This window comes from Centroberyx gerrardi, chromosome 14, assembly GCF_048128805.1.
Source record: "Centroberyx gerrardi isolate f3 chromosome 14, fCenGer3.hap1.cur.20231027, whole genome shotgun sequence".
Taxonomy (NCBI): domain Eukaryota; kingdom Metazoa; phylum Chordata; class Actinopteri; order Beryciformes; family Berycidae; genus Centroberyx; species Centroberyx gerrardi.
Window position 1 is genome coordinate 20,603,642 of NC_136010.1, and position 15,784 is coordinate 20,619,425.

At 44.3% G+C, this 15,784-nt stretch overlaps 1 protein-coding gene across 1 annotated transcript in view; it reads right to left on the reverse strand.

Moving 5' to 3' along the window:
• Window positions 1–15,784, reverse strand: part of magi3a (membrane associated guanylate kinase, WW and PDZ domain containing 3a) — a 107,136-nt gene that overhangs the window by 29,095 nt on the left and 62,257 nt on the right. The window contains exons 2-4 of the mRNA XM_078288475.1: window positions 13,914–14,030; window positions 8,551–8,670; window positions 134–340 (exon numbers count right to left, since the gene is read on the reverse strand). Coding sequence (XP_078144601.1) covers window positions 134–340; window positions 8,551–8,670; window positions 13,914–14,030 — 444 coding nt within the window. The remainder of the gene's footprint in view (window positions 1–133; window positions 341–8,550; window positions 8,671–13,913; window positions 14,031–15,784) is intronic.

Consider the following 15,784-nt stretch of genomic DNA (forward strand, 5'->3'; position numbering starts at 1 on the left):
GCACAGCTGTGTTAAGACTGGCTATACGAATACCACTGGCTCGTGAGAATTAAGTTACAAAGGAAATCAAGTCAAGATGCTCAAGGTTTCCAAGGTTTTTTGAGGATAAATTTGTTCCAGTGGCGACTCTCACCAGCTAGGCCATTGACCATGGCGGGCCTCTCGTCTTCCTCCTCCTCCTCTGGGGCGGCGCTGTCCTTCCTGTCCATCTTGCTGACAGAGGTGGTTCGTTTTCGTTGGACCTCCGTGTCGAACTCCTCGTCGAACAGAACCTGGTCCACCAAGTCGGGCTGCACTGGGCTGGGCTCTGCAGGGGGCTTGGGGGTCCCATAGTAGTTTCCTGGAAATGGAAAAAAAGGGGCGAGACAGGGAGAGAGACAGACATAATGCACATCCATTATTATACAAAACACACACGCAGGTTTGTATTAGTACACTTGCAAAGACCTTCATGATTACATTAATTCCCTAACTGCAAACACTAACCTTAACCCTCACCACTACATGCTTAACTCTTACCTAAACTAAACCTAAACCTAGTACTAGCCTTAACCCTAAAACGAAGTCCTAAGCCTAAAATAGCCCCTTATGGAAGTGAGGACTGGCAAACTGTCCTTGATATGGACAATTTTCCTCATCTTTCTATCTCTCTCATAAGTATAGAAATAAAATACACACACACACACACACACACACACACACACACAGCAGGTAGAAGCTCATTTGCGTGGCCACAATTAAAAAGACACATACTGCAGGAAGGGACTGATTCTCTTCATGCTGTGCAGGCCAATACAGCAGAGCAAAAAACAACTCTGTTCTACTACTGCAGTAGCCTCAGTCCCGGCCCTCTGAACAAAGTGCAAAGCCTGGACTGTTGCATTGTCATATTTACTGCTGCTCTCCCCAGGGAACCCGTGACTACAGCCTTTGTGCCAAGGTAGGAGCTCAGGCACTAGATTGCTCCTTTAAGTCCATCAGCTTGCCTTTACTGTCATGTCGGCGCCCTAGGCGGCAAACAGCCCGACTCCTCAGAGCGAGGGGCGGGGGGTTGGGGGACGGCAATAGTTGCACTTCGCTAGTCTTCCTCTTTCCTTGACTGTAGGAGAGGGGTGACCCACTTTACCACTCGCTCCCTCCTCTCTCTAAACGAGAGAGAGAGTAGAATAATAGAAAGAAGGATGGAAAGTTAGAAGCGCGGGGGGGAGAAATTCCTACGGAAGGTACAGTATAAATATTGATTCATCGGTTGTTCTCTCTCCCTGGGAAGCCACAGTCCTCCTGTGGGTTTGTGTGGGACTGCAGAGTGGTTAAGACTGAGCTGTGTCTGAATAGCAGAACATTGTATTGTAACAGTTTAACTGCACATCAGGGGGAGGACAGATACTGTGGAGAAGGAGTCTACAGGGAGGGAGAGAGAGGAAAATAGAGGAGGGGAGCAAAGGGAAGAGAGAGTGAGATGTATCAATCTGTATCTTTTCTCTGACAGACATTATGAGACAATGGAATCATAAGGAGCGTTCAAGTCTTCACATCTCATAGAGCAAAACTAAGAAATTTACATTCTTAAATTTTCATTCTCATTTTTTGCCCATTTAAAAATTTTCATCAAAATCTTGTTTGTCATATGGAAATCTACAGTATAATGCCAAGGTCAGATATTGGTACGGCACAGACAGACAGAAAGTTGCAATGACATTAATAGAGAAACAACCGTGTACACCTTGATTAGACAGTACGGCTGAACAAACAATCTTTTAATGCAAATTGCAGTAATTACAATATGCTAAATAAATTATCAACACACAAACTAATTTAGAAACTGCACAATTTGCCTGAGCGTCATGTCAAACAAAACATCTTAATTGATTTAGGCACTTACATGATATCCTTTTTTTAATTTATACAGTATTAGTATCAGCACCTTGTTCAAAATCATTACAGCCTTTATTAGGTTTATAATTAATGGGGAGCTTAATGAAAGAATGCCAAACGAGGGAGTTGAATTAGAGCTGGTAATTTGCTCTGTGCCCTCCACAGTTTCTGCAGCTTAGACTAAAGGTAGGCAAGCCTTTTGGGAGCTGAGAAATAACGGTCACAATAAGAAAGTGCATTGAGACAGATCACGCTGAAGTTTCTAATAATGAGCCACAATGTGAAAAGCGCTGTCTTTGATGAGGATTCATAACCACACTAACGGTGTGGGTGTAAAACCATATAACTTGAAAAAATTGGAGGCCGAGTCTGTTAACTTTACTTAACGAGTGAGAAAGTGAGGCTTTCCCCTGAATCTCGGCTCGGAACACCTTTCACTTTCAGAAAATGGTACTTAACAAGCCCTTGATTGAACTTGCTAGAAAGCCGCAAAGAGAAAATCGTTTCACCCTCTCTTTTTTTGGCACATACTCCTCTACTGTTTCTCCCAGGTCTAGGAGCCCCGACTCTGTTACACAGTTCATTCATGGAAGACCCACGAACTATAATCTAACTAGTCCAGCCTCAGCTGGCAGTGTCATGCAGCAGAATGCTGACTAATGTCTGACACACGGTACCCAGCATTCACATCATTACAGGAGGAAAAAGACCCAATTAGATACAGCCATACAAGGAACAGCCGGCTTTCACGCTCAACACACAAGCAGCCAGAAGAGTTAGGGCCAATTCAGTTTCAATTCCCTCCATTCAAAATGTCAACTGAAACTGCAATTCACAGAACAATGATAGAGCCTTAATTCACAGTTTATTTGAGACTGGATATAACACCCTCCTTATAGGGAAATAATTCTATTTTTTGATAAGACAAACACTTCATAGCAGATCAAACTGAAGTGAATTGACCCTCACCCTCAAACATCAGACCAAGAATTAGCATTTGACAAAAGACCACTTCATTATACTTTACCACCAAGCAATGGAGATGAAAGATAGGTGGTCTCCTTTAGTCCAGACCTGTCACCTGCCTTTCCTGTGATCTCTCTCTCTCTCTCTCCCTCCCTCTCAGCTGTGATTAATGCTACATAAATACATCTCTGCTGGACACTGATGAATGTGTGCTGGAGCACACAGCGAGGGGGAGCAGTGAGGAAAAGGGGAACGGCATATTTGTAATGATATTTGTCACCATCACCCTCTGATAGGGATCAGTGAGATCCATCATCCCCAGCATTTGTTTAATGTGACCGGTGATGGGCTTATCATGTCAACGGGACAGAGTGGCAGGCAGACACTCACGCGGTGAGAAAATGACGCTTTAATAACACTGCGCCAGGCTATGTGTTAAGTTGGAAGCCATCATGTGCTCAGGATGGTTAATGCCCCTGCCTTTGGAGACACATTTACCCCTGTGGGCCTAAAACTGAATTCTGCCATTAATCCCTCCTATGTGTCGCCTTCTGTCTCCCTCTCACCTTTATGCAGATTACAGCTTTAGTTCTACAAACATTTCTCAGAGGCACAGCTGGTCTGGAGGAACATACAGTATAATCTCACTGGTTGAGTTAAACCTCCATGGGAAGGAACAGTAGAGTGAAAAAAATTCAATTTAGCCATACAAGTTATTTAGGTTAACTAATTAGCCTAGCTGAGCCTCCAAGATCTTGAATGCCATGGTGATGAATGAATGAAAAAGTCTTTGCCATTTTTATTTTTCATTTAGATTAGAGTTCCTTCTTTGCCATTCCAGTTTGCAAGTTAGCTAACTGTGTTTTTGCCTCTGCCCGTTGAGATTTAACTCAATTATTTCTACGCCCAGAGCAGCTCTGCCTCCGAGAAATGTTTGTATAACTAAAACTCCAATCTGCCACTTTTACCATGGTAAAAGTGGCAGATTGGAGTTTAGTATTTTTGTGCACTGCCTCAGTAAAAACAAAGACTGTAAAGACAAAGACTGTTCATTCTCAAACAAAAAAAAAAAAAAGAAAGAAAGGGATGGGAGCCACCATGCTAATAGTCTCCCATGACCACGTGTGTGTGTGACAAAAATAGACACCTGTTGATATGGGCACTGAATCAACAAATCAAAATGCTCTAGCTTCTGGCTTCTGCTCTGTTTCAAACAGAAGGAGATGCAGGATAGAGCTTAATGCATTGCACCAGTTGTTCCCTTCTTTCTCGCCTTGGGTTCTCCTATAAAAGCATGGCTTGTCATGACTAAACCAGTAACAGCAGAGAGACAAAAAACAGACAAGATTCAGTTATCTTATTTTTCTTACTGTGTAGACTTGAATTGCAACCTACGAGAGCCTAGGATTGTCTTCCTCTCCATTTGCATCAGACACTACATGCAATATTTACAAAAGACTATAACAGATTTTGATGTATTAAAGACAAATTCATAAATATAGAGTAGGACAGTGGAAAAAAACACGACAGCCCATCACACCGTAAAATTCAATATCTTCTGTCATCTATAGCTTACATCATCTCAATCTTGCCTCCCTTTTGTCACACTAAGATGGAAAAATGACAAGTACAAATCGTTTTACAGGTAAAAGCAGCAGGAACGAACAGCGCGTACACAGGGCTGATACTTCATCTAAGAACTGACATACTGTTAAGTTAGAAGGGTGCATAGCAATCATCTAAAACGTGTGTTTCCTTTACAAGGGTAAGTGAATATTCCCTCAAGTGCTTTTTGCAGCTTTCACAGAGTGGTGGGTGGACATTGTATAAAGCAAAGTCATATTCATCTCAACAACCCGGGGCCAACAGTTCCTTGAGACCATCTCTGAATTGCACACCCATGTTGAACATGCACAGTTGTGTTTGCTGCCAGTTACAAGTAGTTTCATTGCGGAGGAAGCATTATTTTTTAAAAACTTGCTCCCCATTAGAAGGCTGTGTGGGTTGCGTCCTGAGAGACCCTGAGCTGAAATATGCACCACTAAGGCCGTGTGTGTGTGTATGTGTGTGCGTGTGTGTGTGTGTGTGTGTGTGTGTGTACGCACGTGTGTGTGTAGATGTCATGCCATCTGGAGTAGTCAGCAGCTGCCAGTGTATCTCATCTCAAACTCGTGAGAATCTCAAATTGATGGGAATACAACTGCAACCAAAGATTGAAAGTCTCCAGTGACACATAACTGATCTGAATCTCACTGCATCCCTCACAAAACCTCCATTACAGGCTGTTATGGAAGCTGGTAATGCTAGAAAGCAAAGATATTATACATGCATGCAGTCATAGTCATTTAGACACGTGAAATGCATGCAAATGCTTTCGGGGCAGTGTTTTCAAACACGAAAAGAAAAACGGGAAAACCCCTTATGTTTGGGAAAGTTGGGAAAGCCTCTCCAGGGTCTTTGCTCCGGCTCGCCCTTCAACATCCCCCCCCCCCCCGCCCCCTCCACCCCCACCCCACCTCGCTCTCCGGTGCTCCCTCTGTCTCTGTGAACTCGCCAGCCTGAGCCACAGACGCTCATTAATCATTGAGGACGGGCCTGCACTCTCTTGGGCAGCGCCCAGTCTGCCCGGGCCTCATCACTGACTGCCAGTGCCCTAGGCGGGTAAAGCCCATCTTGTGCTCCGGCCCTGGCACAGCGCGGCGGGACTGCTTGGCATGGATGCCCACGCTTCACAAGCCAACCTTGTCAACCCTGCATTCCTCTGCTCTGTGTGTGCGTGTGCGTGTGTGTGTGTGTGTGTGTGTGTGTGTGTGTGGGTGTGTGTGTGTGTGTGTGTGTGGCAGACAGCCCCGCTAGCCACTGCTAATGACCTGCCTCTCATAAATAAACTTCCTGTCTACTTTATGCTCATCTCCAGAGTCAGCATAATGACACCCAACTTGAATTATAAACCCGTCTCCCCCTCGTTCTTTTTTTTATTTTTTCCCCGCCCTGATTTTTCTTTCGTTAGTTCCTCTCATCCATACTAATCTCTCTCTCTTTATCCCTCCTTCTTTTGTTCTCCCAGTTCTTTCTGTTTCAGCTTTTTTATTCTCTGCTGCTATTTGGACCTGTGCAATAACAACACTAATCCAACTCCTGTGTTATCACAAGTGCAGTCCTAAGAACTGAGGTATTTCTTAATCTTCGTGGCTCCGCGTTGCCAGTTCCAAGGAGTGGGCAGCTGTTGCTAGCGCAGCACCTTTGCCCCCTCCCTCCTCTGTGACTCCTGGCCCACTGCCCTGTGGCTATCTAATCCTCAGTTACGCTGCTTTGCCCCAGCCCTTCACAAAGCCTATAATACCAAAAAGGCCCTATTATAAAAAATGGCACCAGGCAATTTGTTCCAACAAAACAAAGGGTTGGTAAATGGTCAGTTTCCCCCCCCCCCCCCTAGCTTTTCCACTAAAGCCTATGATTATCAAGGGGAATGCATTTTGTAATTTGCACAAACAAAAGGAATGCCATCACCTTCATTCCCTGTCAAACTGTCCTCTGTCTGCAGGTCTTCACTGAGCCTATAACCATGGACTGCACATACAGGCCTGTTACGGTCAGCTACAATGACATTTCCACAGCAGTGCCTTGTCTATAAAGGTACAGGCAGCAGTGTATGAGGCTTATTGAATCTGATCTATAATACCTCCATACTAGGCTATTTGGCAAGAATTATGATAGCCTATGATACTACTTCAGATTATACAGCATAATGAATAAAATTCAGCACATCTTGGGCTATAATAATGCTACAAACTATGTGTGCACTGCTGCCCTATCAACTGAGGTCTGCATTACATCAGAAACCCAGACCTACTGTTGCTGACTGAGAGTTTCAACAGAGAGACACCTGCTTTCCCTGCATTTTCTCTTTGTCCAGTTCAGCTCCCTCTCTATAATGAATGATTCATACTGCTGGCTTTTGGGTACCGTCTACAGTCAGAAGTAGAAAATTGGATATGCCCTAGTTCGCATACATGCACGCAACCACGCACACACACTTGCACACACACACACACACAGGTCTAATATTTGGGAGTTCAGGCACAGCACCGAGGTAGCAAGTATTACTCACACCCTGACACTTTCATCATTCTGTAAAACAAAAACTCCTCCAACTTTTTTGGCAAACTCCTCTCTTTGTTTTAGCACAATTTAAACCTCCCCGTCAACTTCACCAACGGTTGAGTCAACTCCGCCGCTAAGACCTGCTTGGAATGCAGAGAGGGAGACTGTTGGGATGTGGAAATTTAATGGATTAATGCTGAGGAGGGATCTTATAAAAACACAATTTTCCTCTTTTATGCTTGGTTAAGTATTTTCATAATATGTGTCTTCTAAAATAACTTTCTATTATTTCTGAGTGATATGACAACCAATCTGTGAAATGCTCATTGTCTCAGAGATTGGCTCTGGCAGAGCAGTGGTTGTGACTGTGTTTGTCGGTTACAGATTAACCACGGCTAACAGATCGAGCTCCTGTTGTTCACAGGTCTGGCCGATTAGTCACATCGGTTTCCATTCAACCAGCCAGATATAAATGGCTACATTTACGATCTATATAGGCTGCCTTTTGGACTCGTCCCGGAGCAACCGGGAACACAGAACTGCAGTCAATGATTGACTCCCCACAAGGAGATCATTCACTATGTGGTAAATCACTCTCCCTCTCTTTCTGTGTGTGTGTGTGTGTGTGTTTGTCTGTCTATCCATCTGTGTCTGCGCATGAGAGGTTTCTCTCACAATTTATCAGCGAGGACTCATAGGTCGAAGGCCTGGGCATTAATAACTAACTTCCTGAAACTGCGCCTTCCATAAACCTACAGCGGCGTTACATTAAGCAGGGAAGGGCAGAGCAGATCCATTATTCATCCTGTTGACTGCTACGCTGTCCCGGGGTTGAAGGGTCAGTCTCCCAGCGCTGGATGTGGGTCAGAGGGCTGGAGAGGGAGCTCTTACATGCCCAACACATCTCCAACACACTGTATAATGGGCCGGGGTGAAGTTCCTCGTGGGAGAACAAAAATCACTCGGGGATATATTACCTCCAGTCCCTTTCACATTCACGATGACAGGATGATGACGTGGGCAGTGTGTTGACTTCACCTGATGACCCGGGTGATGGTGCACAGCTCAGCAGACACACTCAGCCAACTAACAACCAGGGCGTCGGGGTCCCCCGGGACGACGTGGTGATGTGATGATGCTTTGTTCCCCCGTTTCACTCATCCTTCTCTGGGAAGTGATCTGCCTATCACAGGAATGCCCAGCTCATTCTAGTCTTTGCCTTTGACTCTCTCTTTTCAGAAATTCCACTGCTAATCCTGCGGGGCTGCACAACGAATCGAAAGAATATCGAAAACGCACCATCGACAGCTGAAATTCCCAACTCGCAAGATGGTGCAATCTTTTTCTTAGGGGGAAAGGTATTTCAGACAGTTTCAATAACAACCCCCCCTCGCTCGCACACACACACACACACACACACGTACACACACAATTGATATTGCATTTGAAATATATATTCTTTGACAAATTTGTGCTGCCCGATATTTCATCCCTACTCCTATTAGTTCAACAACTGATTCCTCCTCTCCTTCCCTTCAGATGAAGTTGTACTGTACACACACTCGTCTGCTGTATTGAACACATTATGGCGGACAGGACACCTACCGTCATAGGTGCCACTCTCCAGCAGCAGTCCACTCTCTTCCAGCACACGGAACTCCCCCACGCTGATGAAATTATAGTCCACTCCGGGAACTTCCCCCTCTCTGGGCTGCCGAGTGGTACCTGCCGATGATGACACAGGCAAAGACAGGAGAGGGATCAACACCAAAGGAATGCGCTACTCACTGACGGAGGGGGAGTTGGGAGCGACACCGTTTCCAACATGTCCACGGGGATGTGAGTCAAGTCCAAATGCAGTACCCAGGGGGAAACCTGTGTCTACATCATGAATAGTCAGTAGAGCCGGGATCACAAAGCTATGAATTCATTATTCAAATTTGAAACAGAGAAAATATCCTCCGCACACTATGCAGCAGAGCTGTCAGGAGACTGAAGGAGCGAAACAGTAACAATAATGATAATGAATTGGATTTTAATGGCCACTTTTACTTAGAGATTTTTTAGTACGACACCACGCTTTCTCTTCCTCGTGGAGGCAATGACATGTTGTGTTAATACAGTCAGTGAGTGAGGAGAAGTGGTGAATTCAGAATGATTGGGTTGGTCCGCTTGTGGCCTAGTTGGCTTTAGGTGTGAACCACATGCATGGATGGAACTATGGAACCATCACTTCAGGCATGACTTACTGTATATGTGTTGAATAACTACACTGCCTACATCCGAGTATATGATATGCATTTATACTGTACATTCACGTTCAAATCTAACTCAAAGCTTGGTTTCCCAGGCCCAGGAATACAATGATGACAGAGGAATGGTACTGACTCCTCTGTGTAATGCTTCTTAAGTAAAAAGTTTGCTCATGCAAACATAGTATGATGGACTTAGGGTGAAAATGCACCCAGAGAACCAAGATATTTTCTGGAAGAATTCTATGAAAGACTGAACTTGGGAAGTCATAGAATTAATTCATAGAAAACCTATATCCCCAGAGCAATGTCCACACAGTAGCTCTACTTTTTACTATCAAAGAAGCAGCTCCACAAAGTCACTTTTAATGGCATCACAGATTACAACCTTGGCACTCTCGTTTCCAGCGTTGGGAGAGATTTGTTCATGTTCATAAACTTGGGCTGAACTGTCCAAGGTCACAGGAGTAAAAAACTGTGAAACGTTTTACAATGTGTTTTCCCCTTAATTTCAGGGGTTATATTCAAGGCCATTTGGTTTATTTCTGAAGCAACCTTAGAGCAACAGTTGCTCTATGGACTCCAGGCCTCCAAATCTGTATTTTCTTCCCTTCCTCTCCTTCTTGAACTATTAATTTCTGTTCTTGTCCTTAAACAGGCTGCCATTCCAAAGATGAAGCTCCGCAGTACGTGCCAGTGCCCACAAAGCTTGCAGTCGTTAAAAAATAATCTGCCACAACTGTAGTAATTGGCTAAAAAAAAACCTGTCTCGTTTTGTCTTGTTGATGCTCTCATCTGTGAGACGTCGAAAACATATTGTTATGAAAATGATTTTACGCTCTCTAAGATGCCAACTCTGCTTACCGTCTGCTTAGATGTAATCAGGCCATTTACAGTACCTCAACTGAACTGCTACTATCTGACTACGCTGCAGGCACAAGGGATTTTAATATGGAGTTTAATACAGACCTATTCCACACTTCATCTTCTCCCTGTGTCAACATCCATCCTGACTGCAGCATCAGAAATAGCTCTGTCTGTTATAAAGACAATACTTTATTCTATCAGACAAAGCAATCAGAGCAGAGCGGCGAGGCCACAAAAAGGAGGAAATATGAGCGCGTCTTTGAGTAGGGGAATATGGAAATGTGGATATTTAACTTTCTTTTGTTTGTTCAGCTATCCTACCTGGAGATGGTGAGATAACTTGGATCGGTTTTCCCACAGAGGCTCTGACGGCTCTGATTCTCATCACAGCGTCATGTGCCTTTGTAATTATCATCATTTCATCTGATGTCTGAAAATGTTGCCGCAACATGACTGCCAGAGGTCGAAGGGGCTAGAGGGCGACGGCTTGACAGACAGAGGGACGTGGGAAACGGATGGCTGCGGAAATTATCATGATGGCTGTCTTGGTCTAGAGGTGTGAACTCTTCCCCTAAGGACAAAAGGTCATTCTCTATCCGCACCTGGACCGGCTGCAGCGGTGTGGGTTCGTACGGTTACACCTCAGCCATGGGTAGATAGTGGAGACGGAGACCGCTAAGACTGCTGAAACCAGTCTAAACCCTATATCTGACTGTAATCTGAGACGGAGCTTTGAAGAGAAGACGAGAGAAAATCTGCCGCCAATTCTCACTGGAAAAGAAAACGCTATTTTAACTTGCATCTTCTGTCCGTGTCCTCACAAAGTTTGCTTTGAAGGGATGAAACAACTGTATGAAAACAATACGGGGTGATAGCGTCAAAACAAACAGAAAAAAGAAAAAAAAAACAGTATTATGGGGGTTGTTGTAGCTAGAGAACAAAATCTAGCTCTCCAATTGTTATGTGCGATTACATTGTTGTGTTCCTCATAGCAGGCTGGACACCCACTCAGTGGGGCACCAGAGCCCAAGTGACAGTCAGCCCTACACCAAGCATTTAGCAGCAAGGCTCCTGGATGCTAATTGCAGCAGAGAGAGAGAAAGACAAACACAGAGAGGGGAAAGCAGAGAGGAAAAAAAAAAAAAACAATTGGCAAAGTAATTTACAAAACTGGATGCTGCCAGATGCCAGACCACTTCAAGCTCCTTACAGAGGAACCAGAGGTACTACTGCATCCTCACTGAAATGTGTGATGAATGTTCTGGCCTCATGGCCTCCAAACGGCCTGGAAGTAGAAGGGAGGCAACAAGATATCAGCCTAAAGATGGGAGTGATGATCAGCTCCCTGGCAGTTGTTCTAAATCGAGAAGATGTGAACCATTTGCGCCATCACTCTTGATCTCATCGCCTATATGCCGTCTTTTGTCTCACTGGCTTAAAAACTTGAAAGGAGCCCTCTTCAATCTACTCAAGAAAGAGCAATTGCTGAGATTGAATACCTAGGGCACTTTTTTTTATTTCTACTATCCTTCCCCGTTTTTTTTTATATATATATTTTTTTTATCTTGCAATGAGACTCGCGGAACTGCCTGCCCTGCCATAACGGATATTAATGCCTGGGGAAGAAGAGAGGTAGTTGGAGGGGGGGTGAGTGGGTTGGGGGTTCAGCCAAGCTTCAAGGATTATGTGGTGCCTTGGACCCCTGGCACCGTCTTCCGCTCCTGTCATCTTTTTTTGTGGGCGTCGAGAGCGATGTTTAATGAAGCCCTCGCCCCGCGCTGGGGAAGGAGGAAGTCACGCTCCTCTCGCTCTGAGATGCCGCTCAGGCCGCCGTAACGAGCGCGCGGCGGCGGCTGTCCGGGGTCGTCACGAGGTCAGCGACGGCCTCTCATAGGCGGAGCGGACAAGGGGCATATGTCGACCTGCTGGAGCCAGACGTCTTCGCACGGGATAGGCACGGCGCGAGGTTTTACAGCGCCATTGTTGCCATTCTAAACTCGGCTCAAATGCGTTGAATGGGCTAAAACTAGCGCTTGAGATGTAATTGCTTTAATGCTTGCAACAATTTTGGAGATGCTTGAAGGAAATTGAGCGCAACCCTGGTTGAGATGCTACTGCTTTTATCTCTGAAATTGTTCAGGAGCGGTTAGGCTAATTTGTCCTCATATGCTTTTTTTTTTTTTTATGACTTTGCATTAATTTCTGCAGCAAAGCCTATGATTTGGTTAAATGATCACAATGATTTACACGCGGAACATTTACGAAACACTGGCCCGTGAAAGGGATGAAAAATGAGCAGATGCATTCAGCGAGATGAGAAATTAAGAAGCCCTGCCGGTTAGGATTACTTGTAGTTATTTCCAATCATTCAACCGTGTTTTACTTGTACATGAAAAATAACATATTATTCAAAGCGTGCGTGACTTTCCATCATAACAAAATGTCAGAGATGAGAAACTTTCTAAATGTTAATTGAAAGTTACACAGATAATAAATGAGTCTGAAGCGGTGATAAATGGCGATATGGCATTTCACTCTGCGCTGTGCGGCGCAGAGAATTACAGCTGCTGTTTCATTTAGCCCTGTTGGCCTTGCTGTCCATTTGAAAACCACGAGGGTATAAAAACAGCATCTTTCTGCCCTGGTCATTTATCCTTCTATTTTAAAGGACCGGCAGAGCAGACTCATAAAGAAAGAGACTCCGGTCTGGGAAATAAAGAGTTGTGGAGAGATGAGTTAACATCACTCCTACACACCTTTAATTTAATAATTAACCAAGGAGTCAATGAAGCCTACAATGCAAAAAAATGATCTTTACAATTCATTTAGTCTTATACTTGGTTTTAAAACCTTATGGTATCATATTATTTTCATAATCCACTGTTGACTTTCAAAACTGTATCAGTAAATATGCAACAGTGTTGTTTTTTTAGTTTGGGTAATAAGACAGTAAGGCAATATAATTAAATAATTAATTCCATGTTTCTTTGTGTTTCTTCTTAGCTGATAGTCAACAGAAACTCAGTTGATGAAGTCTGTTGATCAGCACTTGAGATGCCCCTTATAGTCTACTAGTGGGTTGAATACATGTTGCTTGTCTGTCGAGACAAATCTTGTTGACAGTCAACTGATATATTGTAGAGAGTCAATAGTGGACGATTGAAATAAAGTGTCACCAATCTTATTTTTCTTTCTTTTTTAAATTCTGCCAAAGGTGTGAGATAATTCACCTTCTTTCCAAAGCAGTTTCACTTGTTCCAGGAATTTTCCAGAAACAAGAGTCACTCTTGAAACAAGGCAGAATAAAGCAGATCACTTTACTAGCATCAAGAAAATGACTGAAAAAAAATCAAGACAATGATTCAAAAACTATTAAGTTGACCTGTATTGGAAAGAGGTGATAATTCACACTTGTTTTGAATAAAGTAAAATTTTACGTCAATCTTGACGTCAGCCCTCGGTATAAAAGTCCACGGGAGATGCAAGGTTTTCCTAGGATACCAGTGTTACATTCAGTCTAAGCCTGGGTACTGTGCACATGATTTGGTAAATAGACGAGTTTTGTTGTTAGATGAATCAGAAATTCATATCATTTTGACATTACTTTTAATTCACATTAGTTTTTAAATTAATTGAAGCTAAGGAGGAAGTGGAGGACATGGAGCAGAATTAAAGTCGAGAGGCTTTAAAAAAAAAAAAAAAGACATGAGGAAAGGTGGGCAAGAAGAAAGCAGGCTGGTGCTGCAGACGTGAACAGACCCGGCCCCATCTGGAGGGGTCAGAGGGCAACAAGCTGAGCCCAGACACACAGAGCAGACTCGGGTGCCCGAGGCTGTGGTGGCTACTCACAGGGAATGGTGCGCAGGTACAGGTTGTCCCTGATCACCTGCTGGAGCTTATGGTCCAGGGAGCCCTTCTGAAACTGCAGACTGAGGTAGTGGCGCAGATCAGTATTCAGCACCTTACCTGGAGGAGAGGAGAGGAGAGGAGAGGAGAGGAGAGGAGAGGAGAGGAGAAACCCGGGTCAGTCCAACATTAAAATTACATAGGAGGGCATCTACGTGACACTCATTTACAACACTCTGCTGATGTGATTTTCAAGACAATTAAAACCAAAATGTGAATTTGTATTGTACTGAATTAGTAACAAGGGCCTCCACAATCCTCTGACCGGCGATAACAGATGCTGCAAGCCCCCGATCAGAAGGGCAGGCGTACAGTTTGAAAGCTCAACTTCAAAACCGTGTTGGGATGACAATCATTGCACCTGAGTAGGCTAGGTACCGAGCAGGAACCCCAGGGGCACGCATGGCAGATTGAAGCTGTCATATGTGATGAAACAGTAATTGGACTCCTCCACCGACTATCCAGATGTTAGCATGAAGAGGAGGAGGAGGACAATGTAAGGACTGTTGCTTCTCTCCGCACACTCCCGAGCAACAGCGGCTCAAGCGAAGTTTGAGGAATCGCGGGGGCTGTGCAGTCATCTTCAAGAGGAAGGAAATTTACCATTCTCCTCGGAGCGACAGAATGTCAGAGGGAGGAAAGAGAGAGATAGAAAGAGAGAGAGAGGGAGAGGGGGGGAGAGAGAGAACTCCCTTGCGTCTGCTATAGTGCTCTGCCTCTGTGAGCTGTGTAGACTCCAGCTGTTAATGTTTTGAAGCTGATGTGGAGCGTGAGCCTCTTCCTCAGGGTGGGGCGCAGAGGATGCGCTTTGAAAATGGCTTCAGTTACACTCTGGGCATCACTAACCATCGTCTTTTCCCTCAGAGCTGCCTGGCAGGGAGTGGAGGACTCACTTTGTTGTCTCACCTTCTAATAACTCAGGTAGTGGTTAGTAGGGCTGCACTAACTGGACAAAGCATTGCGTTGTGATTGTTTTTGACAGATATTGCAGCAGCAATAGGACCTGCAATGCACAGTTAAGTCCAGTTGTATGTTTTAAATCTGCATCACCTTTTTGTGTGGTTTGAAACAGCTGTACAATGGCAGAATGTAGGAAAATCTGTTGCTGGACTTGCAGCCCATGACCATTTTCCTCTCACTGTATACCGTGTTTTTTTTAGGATTGATTGAGTGTATTCTAAAAAAAAATATTCTGAAAAAATGTTGCTATATAGATGGTGCAATCTTTTATACCTTGATTGGAATTCGAAATATTGTTCAACTCCATTCCAACCTCTTTGCTAACATATGCACCCACACACACACACACACACACACACACCCACCCAAGACACTTTCTTTAACGGAGTGGCAGAGTTCAAATCCGTAGATTTCGGTTGAAAGAGACTGAATAAGAAATAATCACACTGGGTAGTCACAAAGAGAAATATTCCCACAGTGAAAGCAATGAAACATTTCAAAGTGAAGAGCATACGCAGCACCGCACCCAACAAGAATTCTACTCTTGAAAGCTGAACAGCAATTTTGACGGCATCCATTTTCAGCGGGACGTCTTGGGGGACAGACTTGGTGGCTGAAAGCATGCGGTAAATAAAAAATGGCTCGCCATCGGGGAACCATCTCTCACCTAATTCAAAAATTATTTTAGATTAAATGAAGTTCTCTGAAGTCCCCCAAGGTGATAAAAAGGGCCGCGGCTGAGATCGCAGATTAGCAGCATTCCATTGGCTGGCTGAGCTGTATGCTAATCCGCCCCCTTACCGACTGCCAAAAAGTGTTGTAGAACATAGATTTGATGAGAGCATTGTAAGCTT